This window comes from Tauraco erythrolophus, chromosome 8 (assembly GCF_009769465.1).
Source record: "Tauraco erythrolophus isolate bTauEry1 chromosome 8, bTauEry1.pri, whole genome shotgun sequence".
NCBI classification, from domain to species: domain Eukaryota; kingdom Metazoa; phylum Chordata; class Aves; order Musophagiformes; family Musophagidae; genus Tauraco; species Tauraco erythrolophus.
The window spans coordinates 3,923,298-3,947,723 of record NC_141472.1 but is presented as its reverse complement, the minus strand read 5'-3'; the positions used below and the strand labels follow the sequence as shown (position 1 = coordinate 3,947,723).

The window sequence follows — 24,426 nt, the reverse complement described above, 5'->3', positions numbered from 1 at the left end:
AAAAAGTGTTTTCTGAAGCTGAAGAAAATGAGCACAAGAATAATGATCTGCTATATGCTAATTTATGAAGGTAAGAGTAGTTGTCACTCTTGATTCCCATATATGTGTATATATTTAGTGGAGAATGGATTCTGGATGTGAGGCTCTAAGAAAGGCACAAGTGTGATAAACATAACTGTTTGAATCGATCTGACTTCTTATTCTCTGCTGCTTTGTTGCTGTCATCCACCAAAGATGTAAATAATTAATCCAAAGGTTTTCTGGTGGGCTTCCATGCGTGATAAGTCAGTACAGGAGAGCTTTCACGTGGGGCAAAGCCAGTGCATGTTCTAAGCTGAAAGGGTGATATAATAGATGAAATGTGCTCCTGTGCCTGTTTCTGTATCACTGGTACCCACCCAGCTGGTGGGAGGCAGAGCAGCGATGGGTCCTGTGTGTTTTACCATACCCTACGTGGTCAGTAAACATTTGGTTTACAGTTGCAGAGTCTGAGGCCAGTCGGTTTGGCTCACACTCCAGAGTTGTGTTTGATACTGAGACAAATGCTCGTGTGCATTCAGATACTTTTAATTTGTGCAGAAGAGCAAGTCAGGAGTTGGCGGCTCAGTTTTTCTGAGTAACAAATTGTTGCTTCTTGTGGTGCTACCAGATAAAGTGGAGAGAAGAATTTTTTTTCTATGTATTTTTTTTTTTTCTTAGAGGCTTGGCATAAGATATATTAAAGCCTTTTTTTCCCCAAGAAATATTTAACAGTAGTGTTTCAAGACACGTAAAAGCTGCAGCGTTACGGCTAATTGTCGAGAACGTTTTGTGTAGGAGTACCTTCTGTGTGTTCTGCTGGCAAGACTTTAAATGTCTCTTTGAGGACTGACGCTTGGAGACCACAATTTAAGCTGATATTAGTGCCTGAAGTGAAAAGAGAATGATCTCCTCCCACTCCTTAATCTGCAGGATAAGATTCTTGCTTGCCAGTTCACCCAGCAGATGAGCCTGTACTTTTAGTTCAGGGCAGGAGCATTGTGCTTGTCTCCTCACTTCATTTTCAGCTCTCGCTGCAAGGGCACAGCACAAAACCTGCCTTTGCTATTTTGTAAATTCGTTCTTTACCAGCATACTCGTTTGCATGTACTTTTCCTACTTCGGATTCGTATTTCTTTGGAATAAAATATGTTACCAGTACTTGCTGTCATGGATTTCTTTTTTTCCATGTCAGTTCCTTGAGCACGTAGTGAATTTAGTTAATGTACTAAAGCCAAGTTAATGTGGGCAGAAGACTTGCAAACACTCTTGATCTGCTCACCCATCCTGTTGACTGTGACTTAGGCCCCTTCTTCCTCTGCTAGGACGTGGTGCCCGGTCCCATGGCACAGCTGGTGTTCGGGATTGTTTGAAACCATTTAAAATGCCAGGCAGTGCAGGAAAAACTAGAGAAAAGCAGAGTTCTCGTGGCTTGAAAGGGAGGGGAGAGACTAACTATGAAACTTGGTGCTTGCATATACAGGGAGGAAATTAAGGAGGTTTGTGACAGTTAATCTGTATCTTTCTTATGCAACCAGTGTGAAGATGCACAGGAAAATTTGGAGAGGGACAATGTCGAAGGTGGTTTTAGTAGGCTCTGGGTTTCTGCCTTCTGTGGCCATCTAACCATGCTTTGCTGGCTTGTTCTTTCCTGTTCAGAAGTTATTTCTCTGAAAAACTTTGCTTTTTTGGGAAACCTCATATGACGAGGAAACCAGGAGAGCAGTCTGCCACTAATACCGTGGACAAACCCACGTTTTTTTTGTCATGCTGTGGTACAGGGAAGAGCCGTTTAAGGCATTTGACTGCTTGGATGTCTAGTGACTCTGTTGAACTCTTTGTGGGGGACATTCGTGCAATAGAGATTACTGTTTAAAAATGTTTGTTTTTTCCTGTAACATACTATCTAGATGGACAGTACACTGGTGAGATATCAGTCACTTTGGAGCAGCGCTGTTGTAATGCCTGTTAGCTAACAGATGACCAAAAAATTCCAGGTTTTTATAAAAAGTTGGAACAGTTACAGTGATGCACTTGGCTTTGTCCCTGTGTCCCTCTCCACTACCCTCCGTGGTGTCTGGCCCTGAACAAGGACCTCGTTGTTATCTTATCCTTTGGCAATCTGGGTCCTGGACACAAGACCTCTGTGTGTCTCGCTTTGCCCTCCGCAGGAATACCTGCTCTGCCAAGCCTGAAGCATTGGGGTTTGGAAAACAAGACTTCCATGGTGTTGCCTCGAAGCTTGGGTGAAACAATGGCAAAGGGAAAGTTGTCCTTCACCATCACGAAGGGGAACCTGATCAGGCCATGCAGGCAGAGATGGAAAGTAGTACCCTCTGCTTCCCAGCATGGGGACGTGGGTTCACCTGAGGCGGCACGGAAGAGCGATGGATGGCAGGGATCTGCTGAATATATCCCAAAATATGGGAGATGAACTGCCCTGCTACGTGCTGACCAGCTGAGGGGTTGGAGTCAGAGCAACGTACCTGTTCCCCCTGGGTTGTACTCATAGAGCAGAGGTTTACTCAGTGCTTATCTAGGGAGATAAGCAATAAGACAGCTGAGGGCTTTGAGACCAGAGCTATGATATGCTTCCTACAGATCCAGACTTAGGTGTTCAGCAGAAGAATGGGGAGAATGAAGCAGTGGTTTCCTTCTGGATTTGTGTAGCTGGCTAGGTGGTTTTGAACGAGAAGGGTTTCTAGCTTTAGAAATGCTAGGAGAGATGCAAGAAGAAACATGTTTTCTGTTTTCAGGTGGATTTACAAAGCTGATCTGTCAAGGACAGTTCTCCACTTAAACAAAATTCGTATGTATCTTAGTGGCCGTAATGTTTTGCGTATTATTAAAATGGTTCAAGACTATGGAACAACTTTGTAGAGTCAACAGTGCGTTTATTAGTGCCTGAAATGGTGTGAGGCTCCATGGAAACGTTAAAAATCGACAAAGCCACCTGCAGAGATCCTCCAACACTGGCAATATGCATGCAGGAAGTTTTGGGGGAGTTTTAACAAGCTGACACTGTGCTGTACACAGGTGAAAGATCTATGGCATCGATGCTTTGTAACTTTTGCTTTCTGTCCTGTTAAGGACAGAATTTGTCCTTAACAGAAGAACAGATTTTCTGTAGTAAACACCATGTGCTTTTATTGGGATGGTGGATACACAAGTGTCATCCCAGGTGAATGTTTGGGCATCCATTACTTTGAAGGATGGGGGTTAAAAAAAGCAAGAGGTCCTATCTCACAGCTGGGTTAGCTCCGGGAAGGTGCAGAGCCTCGGGAGCAGATGTGGCACGTGCCTCCAAGAGCCCAGCAGGTAGGAAAACAGGAATGCTGTATTTCAGCTGTGCACACGGAGGAGCCTGTCATGGTTTGATGTGGAGGGGGGGGTGGTTCTGGTGGCAGGAGAGGGATTTTGCTCCCTGCGACCTCCCCGGTTTCGGATCCAGGTTAGGCTTAGTTCTGGCCACCGGATCAGACTGCCATCCCCCTCGGGGTTGAGCCAATAGGGCGCCTCTGCGAATTGCCCTATTTAAGTCGGGACAAAGGGACCGGAAAAGGGGGGCTTCGCCCAGGATCGAGCAGAGAAGGGAGGAGGGCACTGCCCCCGCTCCCTGGCTCCCGGCCGGGCAGCTGCCTGCGTCGGGCCGGCGCCGCCCACGGAGAATGGCGGCGGCGGAGCCAGCTGGGGAACTCGGGGGCACCCCACTCCCAGGGTGCCCACTGGGCTGAGTTCACCTGGAGAGGACTGAGATCTGAGAGAAACAGCTGCATCGACAGCAGGTCAGTGAGGATGGAGCGGGAGGAGGTGTGCCGGAGCCGAGTTTCCCCTGCGGCTGATGGTGAGATAGCAGGCTGCCCCCCTGCAACCAGGACGGCCTCGGTGGAGCAGCGACCCACTCGCAGCCCGTGGGGAGAAGATGCCTGAGCCCGAGGATGGTCGTGTTGGGGGCACGGCAAGGCAGAAAGGCATCTGGAGTCTTCGTGACGACCCACGCCGGAGCGAGTGGCTACAGCTCCCTAAGTACCCGAGACTGTGGTAAAGCCCACACCGGAGCAATCTGTGGGGAAGGATTGTTTCCAGTGGGCTGGACTCACGTTGGAGAAATTTGTGGATTTTTCCTCGTGCGTAGGGGATCCATTGGAGCAGGGGAAAAGGGTGTAAGGACTCCTTCTCCTTTAAGAAAGAAGCAGCAGTAACAGCACGGAATGAACTGACCTGCACTCCCCCAGTCCCTGCCCCCTGTGCTGCTGGGGGGAGGAGGTAGAGCCGGGAGGAAAAGGAAGGTGGGGGGGGGAAGGTGTCGGTTTTAAGATCTGGTTTTGTTTCTTTCTGTCCTCTCAAGTAATCGGTTTTTATTTCCCTTTGTCCTTCTAAGTAATCATTAATAAACTGTTTTGCTTTGAGAAAAGCGCTGCCTGTTTTGCCCAGGACCATGGTTGGTGGGTGCTCCCTCTGTTCTTGCCTCAACCCTCAGTCCTTTTGGTTTTTTTTTTCTCTCCTCTCTACTTTATTGGAGAAGGAGAGACTGTGTGAGTTTTAGTTGCTGGATCAGCCTAAAACCACGACAGAGCCCTACAATGTAAATTCTGCTTTCATTCTACCTAACTCTACAGGGCTTCAATGTACGCTATTTTGTATTCGTGTTTTGCTGTATATTCTGTATAAATTATTTTTTTTTCCCCTTTAGAATGAGCTATGGAACATCGCTTTGCTGTTTATTCATTCGTGCTAGCTTTTTGTTTCCTTATTTCTTTCCTTTTGCTTTTTCCCTAGATCTATCAAGTTCAGAAGGTAGGGCTTGCTCTCTTTCAGTCTTGTTTGCATGTGTGTGTTCCCACCTTACGAGTCTTGCCAGCATTTCGGAAAAACCTCTTCAGAATTGGAAGATGCACAGCAGGCTTCATATTTCTGTGCCATTCCCTCCTTCCCACCCATAGTCTTGTGGGATGGATAATAAAGGGGAGTGGGGGAAGATGACCTGTGTAAAAGGTGTCTGGTCAGGCACTTAAATTAATTTTTTGTACAGACTGTTTGGTTAACAATAAGCAGAAGAGTAATTTGACAAACCAGCCGTCATAGGAGAGCGTGGTGGCTCCATGGGTCACCAGGAACCATAAGGACATTTGTGTGTTGAAGGCCAAGTGTATTGCTGAAAACATTCGAGGCTGGGCAAGCATCTATATGGTGCCAGCAGGAGGAATGGCCTTCAGATGACTTTGTTGCAGAAAGTCACTGAAGTAAATCAGGGATGCTGTGTTCTGAATTTGAAATATTTTGGTAAATAAACTGTCTGGCCTTTCTTCCAGTGTGACCTAAGCATTGTAAATTATTTTATATTGTTTAATCCTCTGTCACCTCAGTTTAAAGTCATGATGTCTTCCTTCCTGCCCATTTCCTTCTCATGGTTCCAAACTATGGCAAAGACAATAACGATGATAATGGCTCTAACTGAGCTCATTTGCTATGTAACAGCAGAGCTTTGGGTTTTGAGTTACGACATTTGGCTGCTGTATACGTCCAGCATGTGAACTGCGTGGTACCCAGAAAGAGAAGCAGCTCCAAAGAGATTTTGCAGGGAGGGAGAAAGCATATATTTCTTCAAGCCTGCCATTTTCTACCGTATTGAATATGTCTTTTTTTTTTTTGCCTGAGATATTTTTATTCCTTGCTGAATGATAAATGTGTCCTAAAACCACAGCCTGTTTGGTTTTGTTCTGGCACTCCAGCAGCCTTAACTGCATGTTTCACTCCCTTCATGCCAGCTGTGCGTGTGCTTCTTGGAAATGCTGTTTTCCTCTTAAAGTGTGTATGTGTATGAAGATAGCGACTCAAATCATGTGCCCTGCTGTTTAATCCTGACCCCATGAATTTGGCAACAAATATCTCACTCTTGTTTTACTCATGGAGTTGACTACGTACTGAGTGACTCAAATTAAGATCTGCCCATGGATCAACGGTTTTGTTATCAATCTCCTTTATGAGAACTAATTTAATCTTGTGGTATATGCGCGGCCCCATGGGAGACAAGGAGGTTGTTTACTGTTGGCGTCCTGACATGGATGAGAAGATAAGTGAGTTAACCTCACAACATCCCGTAGCCAGTTTGCAAGTCTAGCAGTTTCGCTGTCACTTAGTGAGCAAATCTGATCCGGAATTCTCTCTCAATGATATTAACGTCATTAATTATTTAGTTGTGATATCACTTTTCAGGGTAGAAGGGAACTTGAGTCTGGCCAAGGCCTCTAACCAAAGACCAAATGAATGGATAAGCACAATTTCTTCCTTTAACCGCTGTGACCATTCAGACCAGCCCCGTTCAGACCAGCCCCTCAGGGCAGAACAGTTGGCTTAGAGAACGAAATGGAAGTGGCTGAGGGGGTGAAACACCTGAGATTTCAAATGCTGCCAGTTCAGTCTGGTGTAAGATGTGCCATTTAAAAGATAAGAAAGTAAAAAAAAAAAATAGTCTCAAGGCAATCACATTCATTAACATTTTTCTTTAGGGGATATTAAGCATGTTGCTATGTAATTTTAAATGATGGAGGAAAAGACTGTAAGTGGAACTTCACTTGTAACATAACGAGTCCTTTAAGAGGTATTTCCATACCTCCCTTTTGCAGACCTGAATTCAGAAGCCTATGTCAGAAAGTAAGGAGAACAGAGGGCAGCAGACCTTAGAAAAATTATTAGTTTGTTTATGGATCCTTCCTACCTGTGAGGAAGGATTCTCCATTTTCATAGTTTTTTTTCTAAATTGATTTCTAGTGTTCAAAAATATTACACATCTCTTGAGGAGGGGGAAAAAGCCTCTAATAAGGCTTTACCTGACCTGATTTACTACAAAGTGTATAATCTGTAGGTTCTGATCTTGTAAACGATCCTGACCAGCTGGAGTTCATGTTCTTTTCGGAAGGTCCTTGTTGAGATGTGAGGTACCTAAAAATTTTACAACAGGCTGTTGTAAATTATGCTTCCGCCTGGAAGTAACTAGTCTGGGCACTTGGGAGGAAACATGTGATGCATGAAGAAACAATGGTTCGAGTCATGCACTCTAATTTAATCTAGTTTAGGGGAGCAATGTCATTTGCATGCAGTTTGGCTGGGTGTTGGATAGGGGCATTAGATGTATCTGAGCACACACTGAGATGCTTTGCAGGGAAAGCAGAGGGGAATACTTCCTGGTTCTCCTAGGGATGTGGTTAAAGATCTTGATGAACCGTTGTCTCTTTTCCTTGTTGGAGAGAGATGTTTCCATGCTATTTAAATCTGCAACGCAGTGAATTTCTTTCCTGTTTTCAAATTACTGGCCTAAAAACTTATTTTCTAATATTTTTTCCTAATGAGTGGGATTGCTGTGAGCTCCTGCCTCTTCCCAATCTGACCCCAAAACTGACAACATTTAAATCATAGAATCTTAGAATCACAGAATGATTTGGGTTGGAAGGGACCTCAAAGATCATCTCGTTCCAACCCCCCTGCCATGGGCAGGGACACCCTCCACTACACCAGGTTGCCCAAAGCCTCATCCAGCCTGGCCTTGGACACTTCCAGGGATGGGGCATCTACAACTTCCCTGGGCAACCAGTTCCAGTGCCTCACCACCCTCAGAGTGAAAAATTTCTTCCTTATATCTAATCTAAATCTGCCCTCTTTCAGTTTAAAACCATTTCCCCTTGTCCTATCACTACATGCCCTTGTAAAAAGCCCCTCTCCAGCTTTCCTGTGGGCCCCCTTTAGGTACTGGAAGGCTGCAAAATGTCTTTGTGCAGTTTGGGCAATTCGGGATGTGTAATTGAGCGCCCTGCTGCCTATTCTACTTTATAACAGACTTTTTTCTCTCCAGAGCTATTAAGATGAAAATGAAGATGACCTTAACATGCAAATAATTTTGTTGTTTAATGAGGAAGAACTTTGAAGTGGGAATAAACTGATATAATATCAGAGAACATGCAGCTGTTTGTTCTAGTTTATTAATAAATAGTGAATGAGGTTTTTAAGGGTGAAAGTAAAATGACGTTAATACCAGTGAGGGAGTGCTAAATGCAGAGTACGATACAGAACAGGTTTCTGATTTTTTTTTTTTTTTTTTTATCATTGCCTAAAGTTTTGACTGTTGATACTCCTGCCTCCTCAAGCCACTAAGACAGCTGGCAAGTACAGGCTTGTTTTTTTTTCTGCAAATACATGAATCTCAAAGCATGTAATCTAAATTTTTCCAAAATGCATATTATACTTCCTTGAGCAAGATTTCCATTTGCCGATTACTGAGCTTTAGGCTGGTGATTTTTCTTCACACAAGGGTGTTGTGGTCACCATTATAAATGCAAACTTCCCGAGACTAGATTTGAAGTGCCTGTTTGGGGAGGAAGAAAAAGTCCTGCTAAACTTGTGGATCTTTGAACAATTTGCTGTCTGTTGGAAATGCAGGTTCATGGGGAAGTTCCCAACGTTGTGCAAAGAAATTAAAAGCTGAGAAATGGTTCGGAAGAGACAGTCTGCTAAGAAAATGCATGGCCTTTGGTACTGAAATGCAGAGAGCTTTCCAGTCTTGCCTGCACTGGTGAAGCGTGTCCTCTTCTGTCCTTGTTGGTGATACCACCACTGTCGAGATGGTTGAAGTGTAGGGAAAAAGCCTTGTTCTCTGAAAAGGAGCTCTTGGGAGTTCTGAATCCAGCAAATAAGAACGCGCAGAGATTAGCTGTATTGTATTCCACTTGTCTTCCTGTTTTGACAAATCTATACGGCAAACATGATTTGACAGCATTTTTCATCCTGGAAGTCTTCTGCGTTCGGATCCCTTGTAATGAAGCTTGACTTAAATGGGTCAGGAATTCAAGACTCATTACGCTCCTCTCTCCTGTCCCCACAGCACTGTGGTTTTTTTGCACTGCTGAGAAGGAAGAAGCTGTCGAGTACCCCGGCCGTACCCCAAACGCCCCGTTCCCTTTGCTGGGCAGCCGTTCCGGGGCACATGCTGCGGAGGGTTCCGGTGGCACTCGGCATGGCTTTTCCTTGGCATGTTTGTGTGTGTGGAGCTGGGCAGCTGGGCCAAAACCTGGCAGTGCATGTCTGAATGTTCTGTGCTTGCCTTTCTCATCTAAACTCTGTTTTTTTCCCTTTTCTGTCTGTAGAAATATTATGGTCTGGATACTAAATGGGGAGACATCGAGCAATGGATGGTAGGCCTTGATCAATGTAGCTGAACAACTTTTACATGTTGAAATTTTGTATAGTTCGTAGTTTGAAATCCCACAAATTAGGTAATTTCATGTGTTGGAAATGTGAATTCCACTCTTACCAGAAGGATTCTTGCAGTCTACATCAATACCTGAAACGTGATACTCTTATGATCAGCTTCAAATTGGCGAGGGTTTGGTTAGAGCTCTCTCTTTTTACAAATCTCTGTCTCCACCCTATCACTCGAAGATTAGCTTAGAGTATAGACCTGTTAAAGCCTCTTGTGATACAAGGAATGTATGTGCTCATTTTACTACTTGGGGATTTTGATACGATTTGAGCCTTCTCAAATCTGTCTTCAGTTGAATTTTGAACAAGTTTTGTCCGTGCATCTTCAGTTCCCTTTGTACTTACTGGTCCAGGGGTACTGTTCAGATGCATTATTCCTGCTACCATGGCAATGCTTGCTTTTTCTGCTAATGCAACATCCTGGATATTACTATTTGCTAAGCCAGTGAAGTTGATGGACTTGGCTGTTAGCTATATCTGACTGTTCTAACACCCATAATATAAGATGAAGAAGTTGCTAAGGGCTGGAAGACATTGGCTTCAAATAAATGTCCTTCAAACATGAGTGGTGTCATAAGTTTACTGGTGATGCCAGATGAAAACTGTTGGTCATGGCCTTGCCCTACAAGCTGAGTAGCGCACAGAAAAAGGCAGAACCGAACAGCTGACTTCCAGTGTGGAAGATAACTTCTGCACCTTCCTGACTTCTTGACCCTTGATGATTAATCAGCATAAGTGCTGGTTTGCTCTATGCCTTCTTGAAAGCCTGGTGCCATATGGACCAGCCATCCACCCAAGATGCTCCAATCTCACAGATAAGCTATTAAGTCTCTTTAAATCCTTGTTTGGTGAGCTTAGCTCCACCTTCCTAGTAATTCCCTTGCTTAGGACTCGGTTCGCCTGTCAGAACCATTAACTACAATGCTGAAACTTTTTTTCCCCCTGTTTTCTATCACTGTTTCTAAATTCCAAGTCAAATCAGTTTGTTGAAATATAATAAATACATCCTGCAGCACTTCTGGCATTAACACAGCCTTTGGCCTGCGAATGGCAGTAGTGCTGTGTGTCGCAGAGCCCGTAAGCACAGCACAGATGCTTTTGGTCTGGAAGAAGGGGCCAGGCCGTGCCCCTCTGGGATGCTCATTAGACAGAGACCATTGCCCTGCTACATTTCAAATAGAAGATTTTTGAGATTTGTTTTGAAGGACTGCAAACTGGAAAACTTAATTACAAAAGCACTGTAAGTATACTGGTTCCCAGATGCAGAGAGATGCACTTGAAACATTTTTTGGGGGTAGCAATAAAGGCGTCACTGCATACAGTTTTCTGCAAAAAAGTAATAAAAAGCATGTAGCATGATAAAACAGAGGCCAAGAAAGTTGGGGTCACAATTGAGGGGGAAAAAGGTTTTTCTGACTTGACAAGGTGTCGCCTTCTGTTATTTGGTTTACCCTTACTGTCTCCAAAACATTGCTGAAGTTCACTGTGTCTTCCTGAAAGCTCTCTGTTGGTTTATCTGTCCTTTCAACAATTCACACTCTGTTTTTTTCTCTGCTGCCTTGGTAGGAAGACAGTGAGCGTTATTCCCGTAGAGCCCGAAGAAATGCCTCGGTTAGTATCTACTGTTGGTTTTTTGGTTTAGCTAGACATTTCAAACAAGAAAACAGACATGTATAAGGCAGTTCCTTTTCAAAAGAAAAGAAATAAAACAAGTTCCCCCCACCCCAGACAGTGGAAAGCCCCAAAGCCACTTCCTGACTTCTCCGTCCTCTCCCCAGTCGCTCTGGGGAGCTTTTGCAAATGTGCTGGAATAAAGGGGAGCAGGGGGTGGAAGATGGGGAGATAACCTGCTTGGAGTGTTTAATGGTCATTTATTCAGACTGTGGGCCAAGAGTATAAAGCAAGGAACACTTGAGGAAGCTTGTTCATCCTGTAGTAAAATGCTTGACAGTGTTTCTTGAGGTGTGATTTCATTTACTTTCTGCTTAGAGTTTTAATGTGATTCTTTATCGAAGATGTTTATTTTGTATGTCTTTTCTTCTGTGCCATCAGAGCCATCAGCATTTACCTCACTGCCTGTTACTTGTGTTCTTTTTCATTGTTTTCTTGTCTTTATACTTTCTTTTGATAGGCTTCGGATGAAGATGAGCGCATGTCAGTGGGTAGCCGTGGAAGCCTGAGGGTTGGTAAACTGTACCATTTCAGTGTGCATGTGTGTGTACTGGTCTTACTGTCTCCCTGTACCACCAGACTGGTTATGTACTCTGATAACATCGTCCTTCCAAGGTCTTGACATGTTCCATGTTCAAGGGATACGGGGTTGTTTGGGGTTTTTTTGAGTACGTGTAGGTCAATAATTCTACCAGGGGAATTGTCAGATTTGCGTGCGCTGTGCCGGAGCACCGGCAGAGCACGTGACTCTGTAGAAACCTTTCTGGTAAATGCTCTTCACTGTTACTGTTGCAGGAAGTGCTTGGCAAAAACATTGGTATATGCAGCTATTTTTTGTGTGCACCTTGTAAGCTCCTCTGTTTCGTTACTGACACTGAGAATTCGGGAAGAGGAAGTGCTAGCCAACTCCGGGATCTATGTTTATTAACTCAGGAAACCAAAAGCACATAATCGGTGGAAATAAGTCTTCAGTGCTTTGGAATTGCGGGTGAATGCTCGCCTCAGAACTGCTTTAGAGATACTTGAAATTCATCTGCAGACTTGAGTCGTGTGGAGGGAGGGATTAGTAGAGCAGAGCGCGCTGTAGGAAAAGTTCAAACAGTTTTTTCCATGAAATATCCATACAGTATTTTTTCAGATAATACCCTTATGTGCAAATCTTAACTCCATTCTAGCATAAACATAATCAACTTTGGTAATTATGAAGGCAGTTTAAGCATTTAGTAGTTGCGAATGGCTAATGCTATCGTTTCAGCATGTGTTGATAGTCTTCAGAAGATGATGAGAGCTCACAGCTTCTGAGACCTGTGGAGAAGCGTTCATCTAACCACGAAACTGAAACAATCCGTAGCAGCGCTATCCATGAAGCTCTCCGCAGTCCCAAACATGAGTCAGCTGCGACTAGTTTTTGTTATGGAGTCATTGCTCCTAGAACTGTTTTGTGTTTGAGAATAATTTGTTCTTCTACTGATGTTGTTTCTAATTTATCAGTAGTACTAGTTATGTGGGTTAAGCTGGATGGTCAGTTCTGGTTTTATAGAACAAGCAAGACCTATATCATTCATAGCAAGATCTTTATTTGTAACCCTTGGTTTCTGACTTCTATGGAGATTTCATGCCATAAAATTATTAATTTTTTTTCTCCTTAAAAATCTTGCTGATAATTATCTAGGCTAGAACTACCTTTTCTTTTTCTGACAAAGTATCCCCAAAAGAACAGGATTGAGTGGAACACCTCATGTGCCTCTAAAAGAGTCTGGAAGATGAAAAAACAGCAACAAAAAATAATTGCTTCTGCAGAGCCTGCTCAGTGATCCTGATGGAGTTCACTGTAAGATAGCACAAGATAATACTTAACATTTTTAAGTCTTCCTTTTAGTGGAATCGTTATTGCTACTTATGAAATGCTGTTAAAATCTTCATTCTTGAAGACTGCAAACTTATTTGAGTGCCTTTCAAAGCTAGAAGCTGCCTTAAAGCTCCAAAGGTTCAATGAAGAAAAGCTTATCTTCACAGCTGAACATAAAACCTGTGTTTATTTTACTTAAAGTTAAATTTGGACATGTTTATGACAGTGTTGGTTTTTGGTTTTTTTTGAGGGGGGAAAAAGTATCTCCAGATCAGTTGAAATTTCAATTCTTTCTATTTAGAAGATGATTATGATACAGATGAGTTGTTTAGCCATGGCTAGAACTGTGTCCCTTGATGTGGCAAGATGCAAGTACACCGGCAGTGGACGTTCAGCGGGAGTCCTGTTCATCTGAAACACCTTTTGTTGGTGGAAATCCACTACTGATTCCTTTTGGTGTGTTTTTGTAAGAGGATCCTGTGTTTTATTGTTAAATATTTCAACAGCAGAAGCCTTGCATTCCGTTTCCCCACCATCCCTCAAGAAGAAGCTTTCCTGGCCTTTTTTCCTGGAGCAGCCAGTCTCTGGACTGCCAGCATGCCCCACCACTGGTCTGGTGGACGAGGGTCTCCAGCTGGTTTACTGGATGGCCCATAAATACCTAATACTTTTGCAAAGAATGTCCTTTTCTGACAGAGGATCTGGTTGAAACTTTTTACCCTGGTGTTTCTAGTGATGTTGCACAGGCTCCCCCCGGCCTCGTAAAGTGGCATTCGGTGAATGTTCTTATGCAAGCTGACTCTTGGGCGTGCAAAGGAAAAAAGTTTTGACAGAGCTTCCTCCCCTGGTCCAAATGTCACTGGGGTTGTAGAAAAAATAATGAAATTTTTGCTAGTCTGAACTGAAATTTATCCTTGCACATCTTTTAGTTGTTTTATTCGCAATGAGTCGATGGAATGTGTGTTGATCGTTTTCCTAGTGTGGGTTTAGAGTAGATCCTTTAAGTAGTTTGATCACATCTCTCTCTGGCTGCTTGTGAAGGTTAGGCTCTCACTGTGTGTACCTTCAAAACAACAAAATAGACAAAAAAAAACCCAAAAAACAGCCTAAAAAAATCACCTCTGAGGACTAGAGTTCAGTTTGGCTTCTGAGCTATTTTAGCACGAAGAAAGCACCAAAAACTATCGCTTTGTGTCCATAAAGGGTTTATAAAACTAGTCGGAGAATTCTGAATGCTTTTTTTTTGTTTGAATATTTGAAGGCTTCTTCCACAGTTGCAGGATGCCATTGTAATTGGTCTCCAAGACTTCTGTTTTCTGAAGATAGATCTCGTGTCTTTGGCACGTGGGCTCGTTGCATTGCGAGGGGCTGATGCATTAGGAGTTGCTCTTTGAAGCTCTGCTTCTTTTCTGCACAGGAAGTTTTAAATGAAATGAACTAATACCAGAAATGTCTTTCTCCCTAAACCACCCTGCTAATATGCATGGGTTTTACTCTGGATTTTCTCCTGGAATGTTTTCCAAGTGGATGTCTGAACTGCAGGCTCCGGAGATCTGCTGAGCTAGCTTTTGAGGAGCTGGCCTAACAGAGCAACCATCAATATGGGCTGCGAAACCACCTGAGATGTTGATTAAACCAGACTGGCAGATTGATTTAAGCTTCACAGCTGTGACTGCACTGTGAACAGTGGCCCAGTGTGTTGCTGTGATGCTGGCTGGAGTATCTCCTTGCCTCTGCCTGCAGATCTTCAGCCGCGAGGAAGGGACATCTTAAATAGCTTTCCTTAGGCTCACCCTGAACCCATCAAAAGTGTCCGGACTGTCTTGTGTCAGAAGTTCTGCAAGCTCAGTTCTTTGTCAGAGTTTTTCCTGGGGAAGCTCAGTAACATCGTCCTGTGTTTGTTGAGACACTCAAGCCTCTCTTCAGTCTCAAGCGTCCTTGTTCTCCTGCTGCTCAGCTGGCTGTCTCTAATCCGAGACCATCCAGCATGAAATATTGTTTTGTTACTAATGACTCATGATAGAGTTCGTGTGTTTTCCTTGTTTTATCTGCTCAACAAAAGTTCCTGCTTCTGGCTTCGTGCAAAAAGTCCTGCATTATCAAAGTTCTTTGAGTGGGATTTACATCTCTGTGCCTGTTTTTTTTTTTTTTAAATTTATTTTGGTTTGGGCAATTCTTTTGATCACCATAACTGGCTTCAGTATTTTCCTTTTGTATTCTGATTTTTATTTCCTTTCATGCTTTGACAGTCTCATTTGGAGTATGCCGGCACCTACCCAGTGGTGAGAATAGCCTGCAGGTTGCAGTGCGTGTTAAAAACTAATCATGAAAAAGAAACTAACATCAATTGTGATAGCTGATCTGAGATAAGGGATGATCTAAACCGATCCGGAGGCAGTTTGTGGTCTGTGATGTAAAGGTGCTACTTCCCTCGCCTACTGCTCTGACGCAGTTCCGATGAAGTGTGCCGAATTAGAGAGAATTATTAGAGAATTATTAGAGAGACCTAAGCTGGATGTAGTTCAGTAGTTACCGTAGGACAGAGCACAAGAGCTTTTACTTCCCCTAACAGACTTTCTCTGTTACAGTCTGTCCATCGTTGGACCAGGTATGTCTGGTTTTATTTCAGCATAAATCTGGAAAGGAATAAAACTCTCACAAACTCACTCTAAATAGATCTAGGACAAATACACTGCCTACCAAAGCTGCAGCTTGTGCGTCAAGCTGTCGCCTTTGCTTTGGAGGATAAACTCAAACTCTGCAGGTAACAGTAGGACAAGAGCAAGTGTTTGCATTGAGCACGTTGAGATAAAGCTGTTCTTGGAAGAACAGAAAGGGCATAGAAGGGAGAAGGAGGATTGGAACTTTAAGCTTAAAAAATTTCCTCGTATTTTTAGCAGTGCTGTCTGTGGCAGCGCTGCCTTGAAATAGAGGTGTCTCAGTTTCTGTAGAAAGCAAACTGTGGAGAGCAATTTTATGGACTTTTTAGCTCTTTCACTCTCCTCTGTTCCCTGGGCTATTTGAAATTAGGAATGCAATGTATCTATTTGTGAGTGACCTATATACAGAAATAGTGTAAACGCATTTGGATTTTTGCATGGATGTATTGATGCAGTAAGTATAGACAGCTGGTAGCTCTTTTAATTGACTTAACCCAGCAAGCGTGAACGATTTTTAACTGTGACTACTAAATTTAACGATGCTATCATCACTTTTAACAATATTCTCTAATAACTGGTCATTTGACTTTGAGATTTGATTTTTTTTTTTTCATGTGTGCTTACTGAGCCGTGTTGCGCGGAGCTGGAGGAAAATTGGAGTGATGTTTCTGCATGTTGATGTGCATGTCTGGCTCTGGATGGGTGCACATAGACTCATTGATCTTTTCATCCTGCCTTCTTAATCTCACTGCAGGCTGGATTAGAAAATGAGAGGACCAAAAAGAAGAACTACTCCAAAGCAGTATGTATCTTGACTGACTGCCTCAGAGAGGTTTTTGCGTACAAAACTACTGCGATAGAACAAAGAATATGTGCAAGTATGTTGGCTGTAAGAGCTCACCAGCCCAATGTCAAGGATATAGTGTAACTATCAGGACTTTTTGGCTCTGCAAGAATACTGAGCATCGCTTCATCTGCAAAATGTGGTGTAATCCCAACGCTTGGGTCAGTGTTGTACATAAAGAGCATCTTGAAAAACTCAAGACCGAACTTGGGCTTTAATGTTAACACAGAAATAGGTCATACTGGTAGAATATGTATGTAGTAAAGGCTGCATCTTTTCATAAAGGTAGTTCTGTGTAGTATCAATGCCTTACTAGCACCTGTACAAATAGAGCACTACTTAGAGCACCACAAAGCCAGGCCTGGATGGAAGGTAAGGATGGTGTGCCTTCACACAGTCAGGATTTTAGGTGAATCTCATGGGGGAGGGAAAGAGTACACGAGAGAGGGCAAAGCGGTGTACTGCTACAGCAGAGGGAAGGCTACTCATCGTAGAAGGAGGTTGCCACGTTGGGTTGAGGTTCTTCAGGACACTGGAAGTCAGCAGAGCATTTTCTGAGAAGTGGAAGTTGGATGTGGGGTTGAAAAAGCCTGAAGAAGCAGCATTACCCACAGTCCAAGGTGAAAAATAAGGTTACAAGACTTAATGGATATAATGGCAATGAGAAAGTTTTCTGCATCCGTTAAAAGCAAGAGGAAAATACAGAAAAGAATATGGTCAACTGCACCTGGAGGGAAAATGAGTAAAATCTGACTATATTAGCCTCCCCAGGATGCCATCTTCTTCGCTCCAGTTTTCATGAAGGTTATGGTCAGACGCTTAGCTTGTTAACATAGCATAGAACAAAGGTCAGCGAGGTCTGATAAAATTGACCTTGCTCTTCAAGGGCTGTCTGGAGCATTTCCCTTCAAAAATAGGTGCTGGAGAGGTTTCTGGAGAAGATGGGTCATAGTGACAAGGGAAATGACCTGAGCTATGGGACTTCAGTTTGAAATCTGGAAGATAAAGGGCAAATTAAACCAATACTTTTAGAAGTACCTGAAATACAAAGTGATAAACAGTTAACCTGGATTTGTGGAAAATGAATCATGTCAATTCAACTTGATTTCCCTAAGCGGGCTAATTGTTTAAGGGCATAAAGGAAAAGCATTATACATGACCAAAACTTAACTATAAGGCTCTTGACGTGTCCCTACACGACATTAAGTGAAACCTTGGGCAAGATCTAGTTCTCGTAAAAGAAACGCACAGTTAGTTGAAAAGTAACTCAGAAAATGAGACAGCTGGAAAGGATCTCATCTTAGATGGTCTGTTGCCATCTAAGACTGCATCATAAAGGGGAAAACAGTTCCACAGGAGTCTGTATTGCCTAGAGGTCTAAGTACTGGGAGTGAAAGTGGTTTCAGGGGATGTTAGAGTAAAAATACTGACAATGAACAGGAGAGAACTTATCAAAACTGGCTAATACTAAAAATAAATGAGGAAATTTGGGGGAAAAATGAAATGTACTGTTATGAAGTCAGGAATTCTGCATAGGAATGGTTCAGATAATGAGCTGAGCTTACATTTAGACAATATTACGTTGCTGAAAAAAAGCAAACTTAATTCCTCAGTGTAGTAACGAAAGGGGCAGTGGAGGTGATGGTCTGCACGGTGCTGCGGAAGCTGCAGCTGGAGCGTTGGCTTCTGTTACTGAAGATGCATCTTAACCATTCTTCAGGAAAGCGTTAGAGGAATTCGAGGAGCCTGAAAACAACTGGTAAAAACTGGAAAGCACACAACCTGTGAGATAAGGCTGTAGCAGTATTTAGAATCAGTTCTTGAAAAAAGAAACTGGATGTCCACCCTCCGTTTGTAATGATAATACTGCGTTTCAGTGGAGGATCTAAGCTTTTCCCAGAAGTTGCTTTATTAGCTTGAGTCTAAACTCGTTTCTAAGTTAATTTGTTTAATTTTTCATGGAAGCCACTGTATAGTGTAGGATAAATATTTTGCTTGGAAATTGATTCAGATTGGGTTTAGTGGATTTTCATTTCGGGAATGCATTAAAACTTGGACTTCAAAGCGTAATTTGAATACAAATTCTAATTAAATTTCCACTAAAACTCTTACCCCAAACGCACAGAGAGCTTCCTCATTTTCAGTGTTACACCAGGCCTCGTTGTGAAGAGATGCCACAATAGTGAATTGCTTGAGAAATCTGAGCTTTTAATGGTATCAGTTGAAGTGACTTTTGGGTCTATCCTCTTTTCTTCAACATCATGTTTCCAGACCAAAAACTGCATCGTACTGGTGGTTTTATTTTGTTCCTGACCCTGCTGCTGTAGGGACTTTTGAAGCATCTTAACCTGCTTATGAAACGTTTGTTCTGAGCCTGTTTTGTTTTTTCTCCTTTGAGAGAAAGCATCTTAATGACAACAAGGCAGGCTATTGAGCACGACAGAGGACAGCTGAACCGACTGAAATCTCGACTGCCACAAAAAATACTGGGCTGTGGCAGATGGTCACTGTCTGGGTTTAATTTTGATGTAATTGGGGAAAGCTAAGAAGGAGAGCTTTCATACGACATTGCGTGTTTACTAAACTGAATTCCTCAAATATAAACTAAAAAATTAATTCTTTTGCTACAATTTGCTGCTTTTTAATTGCTTAGCTGCAAGAACCATGAGTAACTACAGTGATAAATGTCTTCTGTTGTAGTCTCTCATCCCTCGTGCCCCCTTTTTGTCCTGTGTTCCCTGCACAGAGTGTTTGAAGAGACAGGTGCTACAGTGCAGTAATAATAGGGGAAGTAAAAATGTTTCTTAACAAGCAAAAAAAAGAGATCAAAAAAGGCAAGCGGGAGTATCCTTGACGTTTTTGGCTGGTATACAGGTACTGACAGCCATGTAAATGTTCATGTCCTCATGTTTGAAATCATGGCCTAATCCTGCACTTGTCCTCTTCCTGGTGTGTCTTTGAAAAGTTCTGTTTCTGCTTTTGCTTTTCATAAGTGATGACTTTTGCTAAAAATTCCCTTTTGGATCCACGTCAATTTTTTTCTCTCCTTTTTTTTTTTTTTCTTCTCCTTTCCTTTCATAACAGACCAATGGTTATGAGGAAGACATGTATGGATCATCCCAGAGTAGAAAATCTAGCAGGGTTAGTAGATGATTTATATTGTTATAAAATCTATTGCTCTATTTAATGGGATTAAAGCTAATTAGCGAATTCTTTGCTGTGGTAAAGCAGGTTTTTCCTGTCTTGCACGTTGTGGGTTTTGCAGTTTGCCAGACGCGGAGGTGCAGCAATAAGCTGTTTAAAAAAAAAAAATAAAAATTAGGCCATGAGTGGGAAGGGAAGCCTCCAAATTTGGTACAAGTAGAACTTGGAAGTCAGAACTGCTTAACTTGTGAACGAAATCAGGTACAAGTTAAATTGTGACAAGAAATACTTCAGGGGAACCTGGCATGGAGGATTTCCGCGTGCTGGACAACAGCAAGATTGTTTTCCAGCCTGTGCAATGTGTTCACGTTGTGCTCTGACACTGAAACTCTGAAGTTTCACCTAGAATTTAGTCCATGTCTTGAGATTTGGGCATGTAAAATGGACTTCTGATTTTGAATTTTCCCCGGATGTGTGTTGTTTATTTGAAGTTTGCTTAACTAAATGATTTTTTTTTTTTCGCTTTATAAACTGTATCCTAGGGTTTCTGGAAACTCCCACAGAGGTGAACAGTCAGTGCAAGTGTTAACGACTTAGCTGCTTACCATTGATGTACTTTTATTTCTAGAAATATTCGTGTCAAAAAAAGCTTAATAATTAACTTCATTGTGTGTATGTGGGTCACAATGTTCCCTTCTGTTCCAGCACAACTGTTTTGTGTCAGTTATAGGAATTAATTGTCCTGCTTTGTTAAATATTGGGATTTGTGCTAATTACTTAAAGGTATTGTCTCAAGCAGAGCCTCTTTGGGGGGTAGGGAGGGGAACTGTCTGGGTTTCTTTTCCTTGCCTTTATTTTAGCAAAGGCAGACAAAAGCTCAGAGCCTGTTGATTTTTATGCTATCAAGACTTCTAAAGAAATTTAGTGGTATGCAGGCTAAAGCTCTATGTTTAGGGGAAAAATAAACTACTTTTAAAACTCCATTTAGCTAAGTGTTTGAGCAATACATGCTAAACATCAGCTAGACTTTGCTGAGTTACTTTGTAAGTATGAAGTTAAGCAGGCGCTCGTATAAATAGTGAAATAGGATCTTTTATTTTATGGCCATTTTAAATTGTTGCTTCCATATGGTTTTATGCATTTGGCTTGTATGTGTAGATAAGAGAAAATGAAATACTGTTGCTTAAATTGTTAAGAAAACAGTATGTCCTGTTGTTGGCACTTTTGCTGAACCGTTTGACAAGTTCAAGGAACTTTATTATGTAGTGCTTCTGACAAATGATGTTCTTAGACTTTCATGACATACTCCAGAGCTGCGAGTACTGCAGGAAGGGCAAAATATCTGTAAGAAAGTCATCCAGGGAAAAGAAGTTGGTTGGTTTCCATTTAAATAATTTAAAATCATGTTGGTATTAGGGTTCTTAGGATGGAGGCTGAGCGTACGTAGAGCGTAATTATGGCAATGTCATTAGTTACTTGCTGTTTTCATTACTAAGTGTGGTTCACATACTTCATTATTTAGACGGAGGCTGAGAGTTTGGGGGTGACTTAGAGTAGCTGAAATTCCAAACCATTTGATGACAGCTTGGCTGGCGTTCACCTTTAGGAATACTCCTTCCAAAAACCCCAAATCTAACATAAAGATTGCCAAAGTGGCAAAAAAAAACCCCAAAAAACAAAAAAACAACCAGAGAAGAGGCAGAGTTCTTCAGGTCAGGAAGGAAGTGATGAGTCTGCTGGTAAAATAGTTGCTTTCAAAAGAGGTGTCTGATTTTAAGTCGCAAAATGGAGTGATGTCCACAAGGAGATCAGCCTTTGTACACTGTACTTGGAGTATCACATGTTGATTCCTTAAAAATGAATAATCCCACTTGCCCAGGTAGTCCACATGCAGATTACAAACTCCCTAGGAGGGAATGAAAGTAATTTCTTTAAGCTCAATTCGGTTTTCTTCTCAGTGAAAGTCATATTTTTACAGGCATTCAGGAAGAATGAGACAGAAAGGGATCTAAATTTTTGAGGCTGGAAAATGATTTATCCTCAGTATATGCCTGTGGGTGTTGTGTCTTATCCACACATCTGTTTTCCTGCAGTGACAGAAGTCCAGTGTCAAGAGCAAACAAGTTTCTTTAATTTGCCATAGATCTCCATCATCTGCACATGGAGCTAGCACCTCCATAATTCCCAGCGACGACGCAAGGATTAGTTCGGGCTTTGTAAGAAAGCTGAGTAGTTGCTGACTGCTGAATGCACTTGGTTGTCTAGACCCCTGGAAGAAATGACTGGATAAGGAGGATGTTAAGGGAATGGTTGCAAAAGGAGAGCTCCGGAGTACAGCAAAAAAAAGAGAGAGGCTGCCGTTTTTCTGAAAATAAGGAAAATATAAAGTCTTCCTAGTATGCCTGTATTTTTCTTGATTCCTTTGGCTCTGTGAGATGCACAATGCTTAATGTACGGATTTCCAATCTGCATTGAAAACAGACCTTGAGTTGGAAATCTAAATATCCCTCCGTGTTTATAACAACTTCAGTTGTTCACAGTATGTTGTCGTGTGCTCCTAAAGCTTTTGGGAAGCCGAAATACTGAGTTCCACTCCATGTTATAAATATCCTACTGCTGTCAGCCTTCCTGCACCCTGCAAGCCCTACTTGCCAGCTTTGTGTCGTAGCGCTTGTGCAGCAGAAATTCTCACGGATTTAATACGTGACAGCTGAAAAGCTGAGCTGGCATCCTGCACCCCAGTACAGGTGCTGGGGGAATCAATGGAGATGTTGTATAGCACACTAGATAAATAAGGTAGGATTTTGGAGGGTGAGGGTGATGTTAAGTCCACTGGAGTTGTTACTAGTGGGGCTTTTTGGATTTAACTTGGAGTTGAATTAAGATCTCCCCGTTCTTGGGGAGACCAAATAGATGGACCAAAAATTTTTGTGACCACTTTTCCTGATGGGCACACCGACAGTTTTGGTCCCTGGCTTTGCTCTCTGTCTCCCAGCAGAGTTGTTCTGTTGTCCTGACACCTTCTCCTTCATCTCTTGTGGATTTAGCTCCTAGGGCATCAACTCCTCAAGAATTCAGAAGGAAGCTGACCAGCTCTCTCACCAATGTATTTTTCCAGTGCTTGATGGGCAGTGGAAATTAGCTCTATTGTCTGCAGCATTGGGACTGCACAGGAAAAGAAATAAATCCTCTAAGGCAGGAGCCTGTTTTTTTTAGGTATGAAGCTGCGATGCAGCCATTTATTCTGAACTTGAGCCTGGAAGATAATGTCTCCAGCATCTTGGAAAACAGGTGTTGTCTGTTCTGCTTTACAGAAGCTGGAAGTATGTTGATAAATACAGCTTCACTTAACTAGAGTTAGGATGAAACTTAGGTGCACAAACTGCATACACCCTTCCGAAAATACGTTCCAGCATCTTCTACGTCCCATACAAACTGTGTCCCTGCAGCATACTCTCTCATTGGGTCATAGTGATGAGAGAGGAGGAGAGAACATGAGGATTTGAAGCCTGTTTGGTGGAAAATAAACCAAAGGAGTATTTTGTGCCTAAGATGCTGTAGGGATAGAGGAAAGGCCTTGTGTTTATTTAAAAAAATCTCTATCTTACAAATGGAAAGGATTTTCACACATCCTCATATCTTTAATGCAGTTACCTCGTCTTCTTGCATCGGTGACCACTCTGACTCCTTGCAGTTTGCAATCACCTAATCTACATTTTGCTTCCCAGTTAAAGGAATTTAGACAAAGCTGAGTTCTGAAGGGTTTTGTTGTTTGTTGTTAATGCAGGCTTCGTACTACTCTGATCTGGGTCTTCACAGCAGCGGCTATACTTCCACTTCTCAACCTTCTTCCCAAAATGGAAACTGGGTCTGTTGCCCTCTGGTTTTAGCTGGCCTGGACTTGTTGTTCTGGCTTCATTTGGATAAAACAACCTCCTGTATTTAGGAACAAATCTGGACCAATTGTCAGAGTCTCTGTAGCTCCTTTTAGTAAAACTTAAGAAAAACAAAACCCAAACAGATCTTTTAAGATTGGAGTGAGTAATAGAAAGCTGTTTTAAACTGAGCACAATTAGTTTTCCTTTGCTGCTCCTCCCTTTCCTACACTTAATTAGCTTCTGGCCTCAACTGGTCTGAAAAAAATAAGGGAAATCTTAATTAACTGCAGTTCTCTATTCTGAGACAACTTCTCTGCTGACCGTGTCAGTCCAGCGAGATTAAGACAACCCGGTCCGCATAAAATGGTTTTACAAGGAAGTCATTCACAGACTGCTAGAAGAAAATGGCTGAAGCTGCAGAATCACCCAGGAGGTTGGATTGTCCTCTGCATGTGGACAGGGCACAGCCAGCTTGGGCAGTGGTCCGCAGCCCACCCTGTCCTGCCCCGTGGGCAGCGGCACGGAGCTGTCTCCTGGAGCTCTGTGGTGGCCGGAGATGGGGATGCTGCAGATGAGGAGGAGGGGGGTGACTTTGCAGCAGGACGTTGCCTGCAAGCTGGGGGCTGGGGACCACTGCTGGAGGATCTCTTGCACCTAATTATACCGGATACAGTATGTGCTCTCTGAACTGAATTGCTGCATCTTGGGAATGACGGTTACTAACGGCAAAGGAATTTGTTTTATGGTGCTCTGACTTAAGTGCTCACAATTTTGTCCTGAATTATTTGGGTTTTCTCTGCTTTTTTGTTTTTGTAATAAAATACGCAAGAGCTGATCTTATAGCTGTGTGCAACACGTAACATTTATATGTTAAACCACTTCTGTCTTTGTACGTAGTTTTTTTTCTGGCTTTGGTTGAAGTGAGGAGAAACACCCTTTCTGGCTGCTGCACACAAATGCCTGTGAGACAATAACAACTTCACAACCTAAAATTAAATTATGCTGTTTCACTTTTGCATACTGTTGTGTCCTCCCTTCCTGTAGGAAATGCACGTGTCTGCTTGGTGTTCTTAGTCTTTGGGAGTAGAGCTCTAATGCTTTTATGGTGCA

The 24,426-nt window shown here is 42.6% G+C and overlaps 1 protein-coding gene across 4 annotated transcripts in view; it reads left to right on the top strand.

Annotated features, from left to right (window-relative positions):
• The window catches only part of LRRFIP1 (LRR binding FLII interacting protein 1), a 105,749-nt gene that overhangs the window by 54,136 nt on the left and 27,187 nt on the right, over nucleotides 1–24,426 (top strand). For 3 of the 4 annotated variants that reach the window (XM_086615747.1, XM_086615746.1, XM_086615745.1), the window contains exons 3-10: nucleotides 4,798–4,815; nucleotides 9,156–9,203; nucleotides 10,837–10,881; nucleotides 11,402–11,452; nucleotides 15,040–15,072; nucleotides 16,205–16,252; nucleotides 19,379–19,435; nucleotides 23,226–23,306. In XM_086615747.1, coding sequence (XP_086471873.1) covers nucleotides 4,798–4,815; nucleotides 9,156–9,203; nucleotides 10,837–10,881; nucleotides 11,402–11,452; nucleotides 15,040–15,072; nucleotides 16,205–16,252; nucleotides 19,379–19,435; nucleotides 23,226–23,306 — 381 coding nt within the window. The remainder of the gene's footprint in view (nucleotides 1–4,797; nucleotides 4,816–9,155; nucleotides 9,204–10,836; nucleotides 10,882–11,401; nucleotides 11,453–15,039; nucleotides 15,073–16,204; nucleotides 16,253–19,378; nucleotides 19,436–23,225; nucleotides 23,307–24,426) is intronic. The other variant, XM_086615748.1, reaches the window with a different exon arrangement.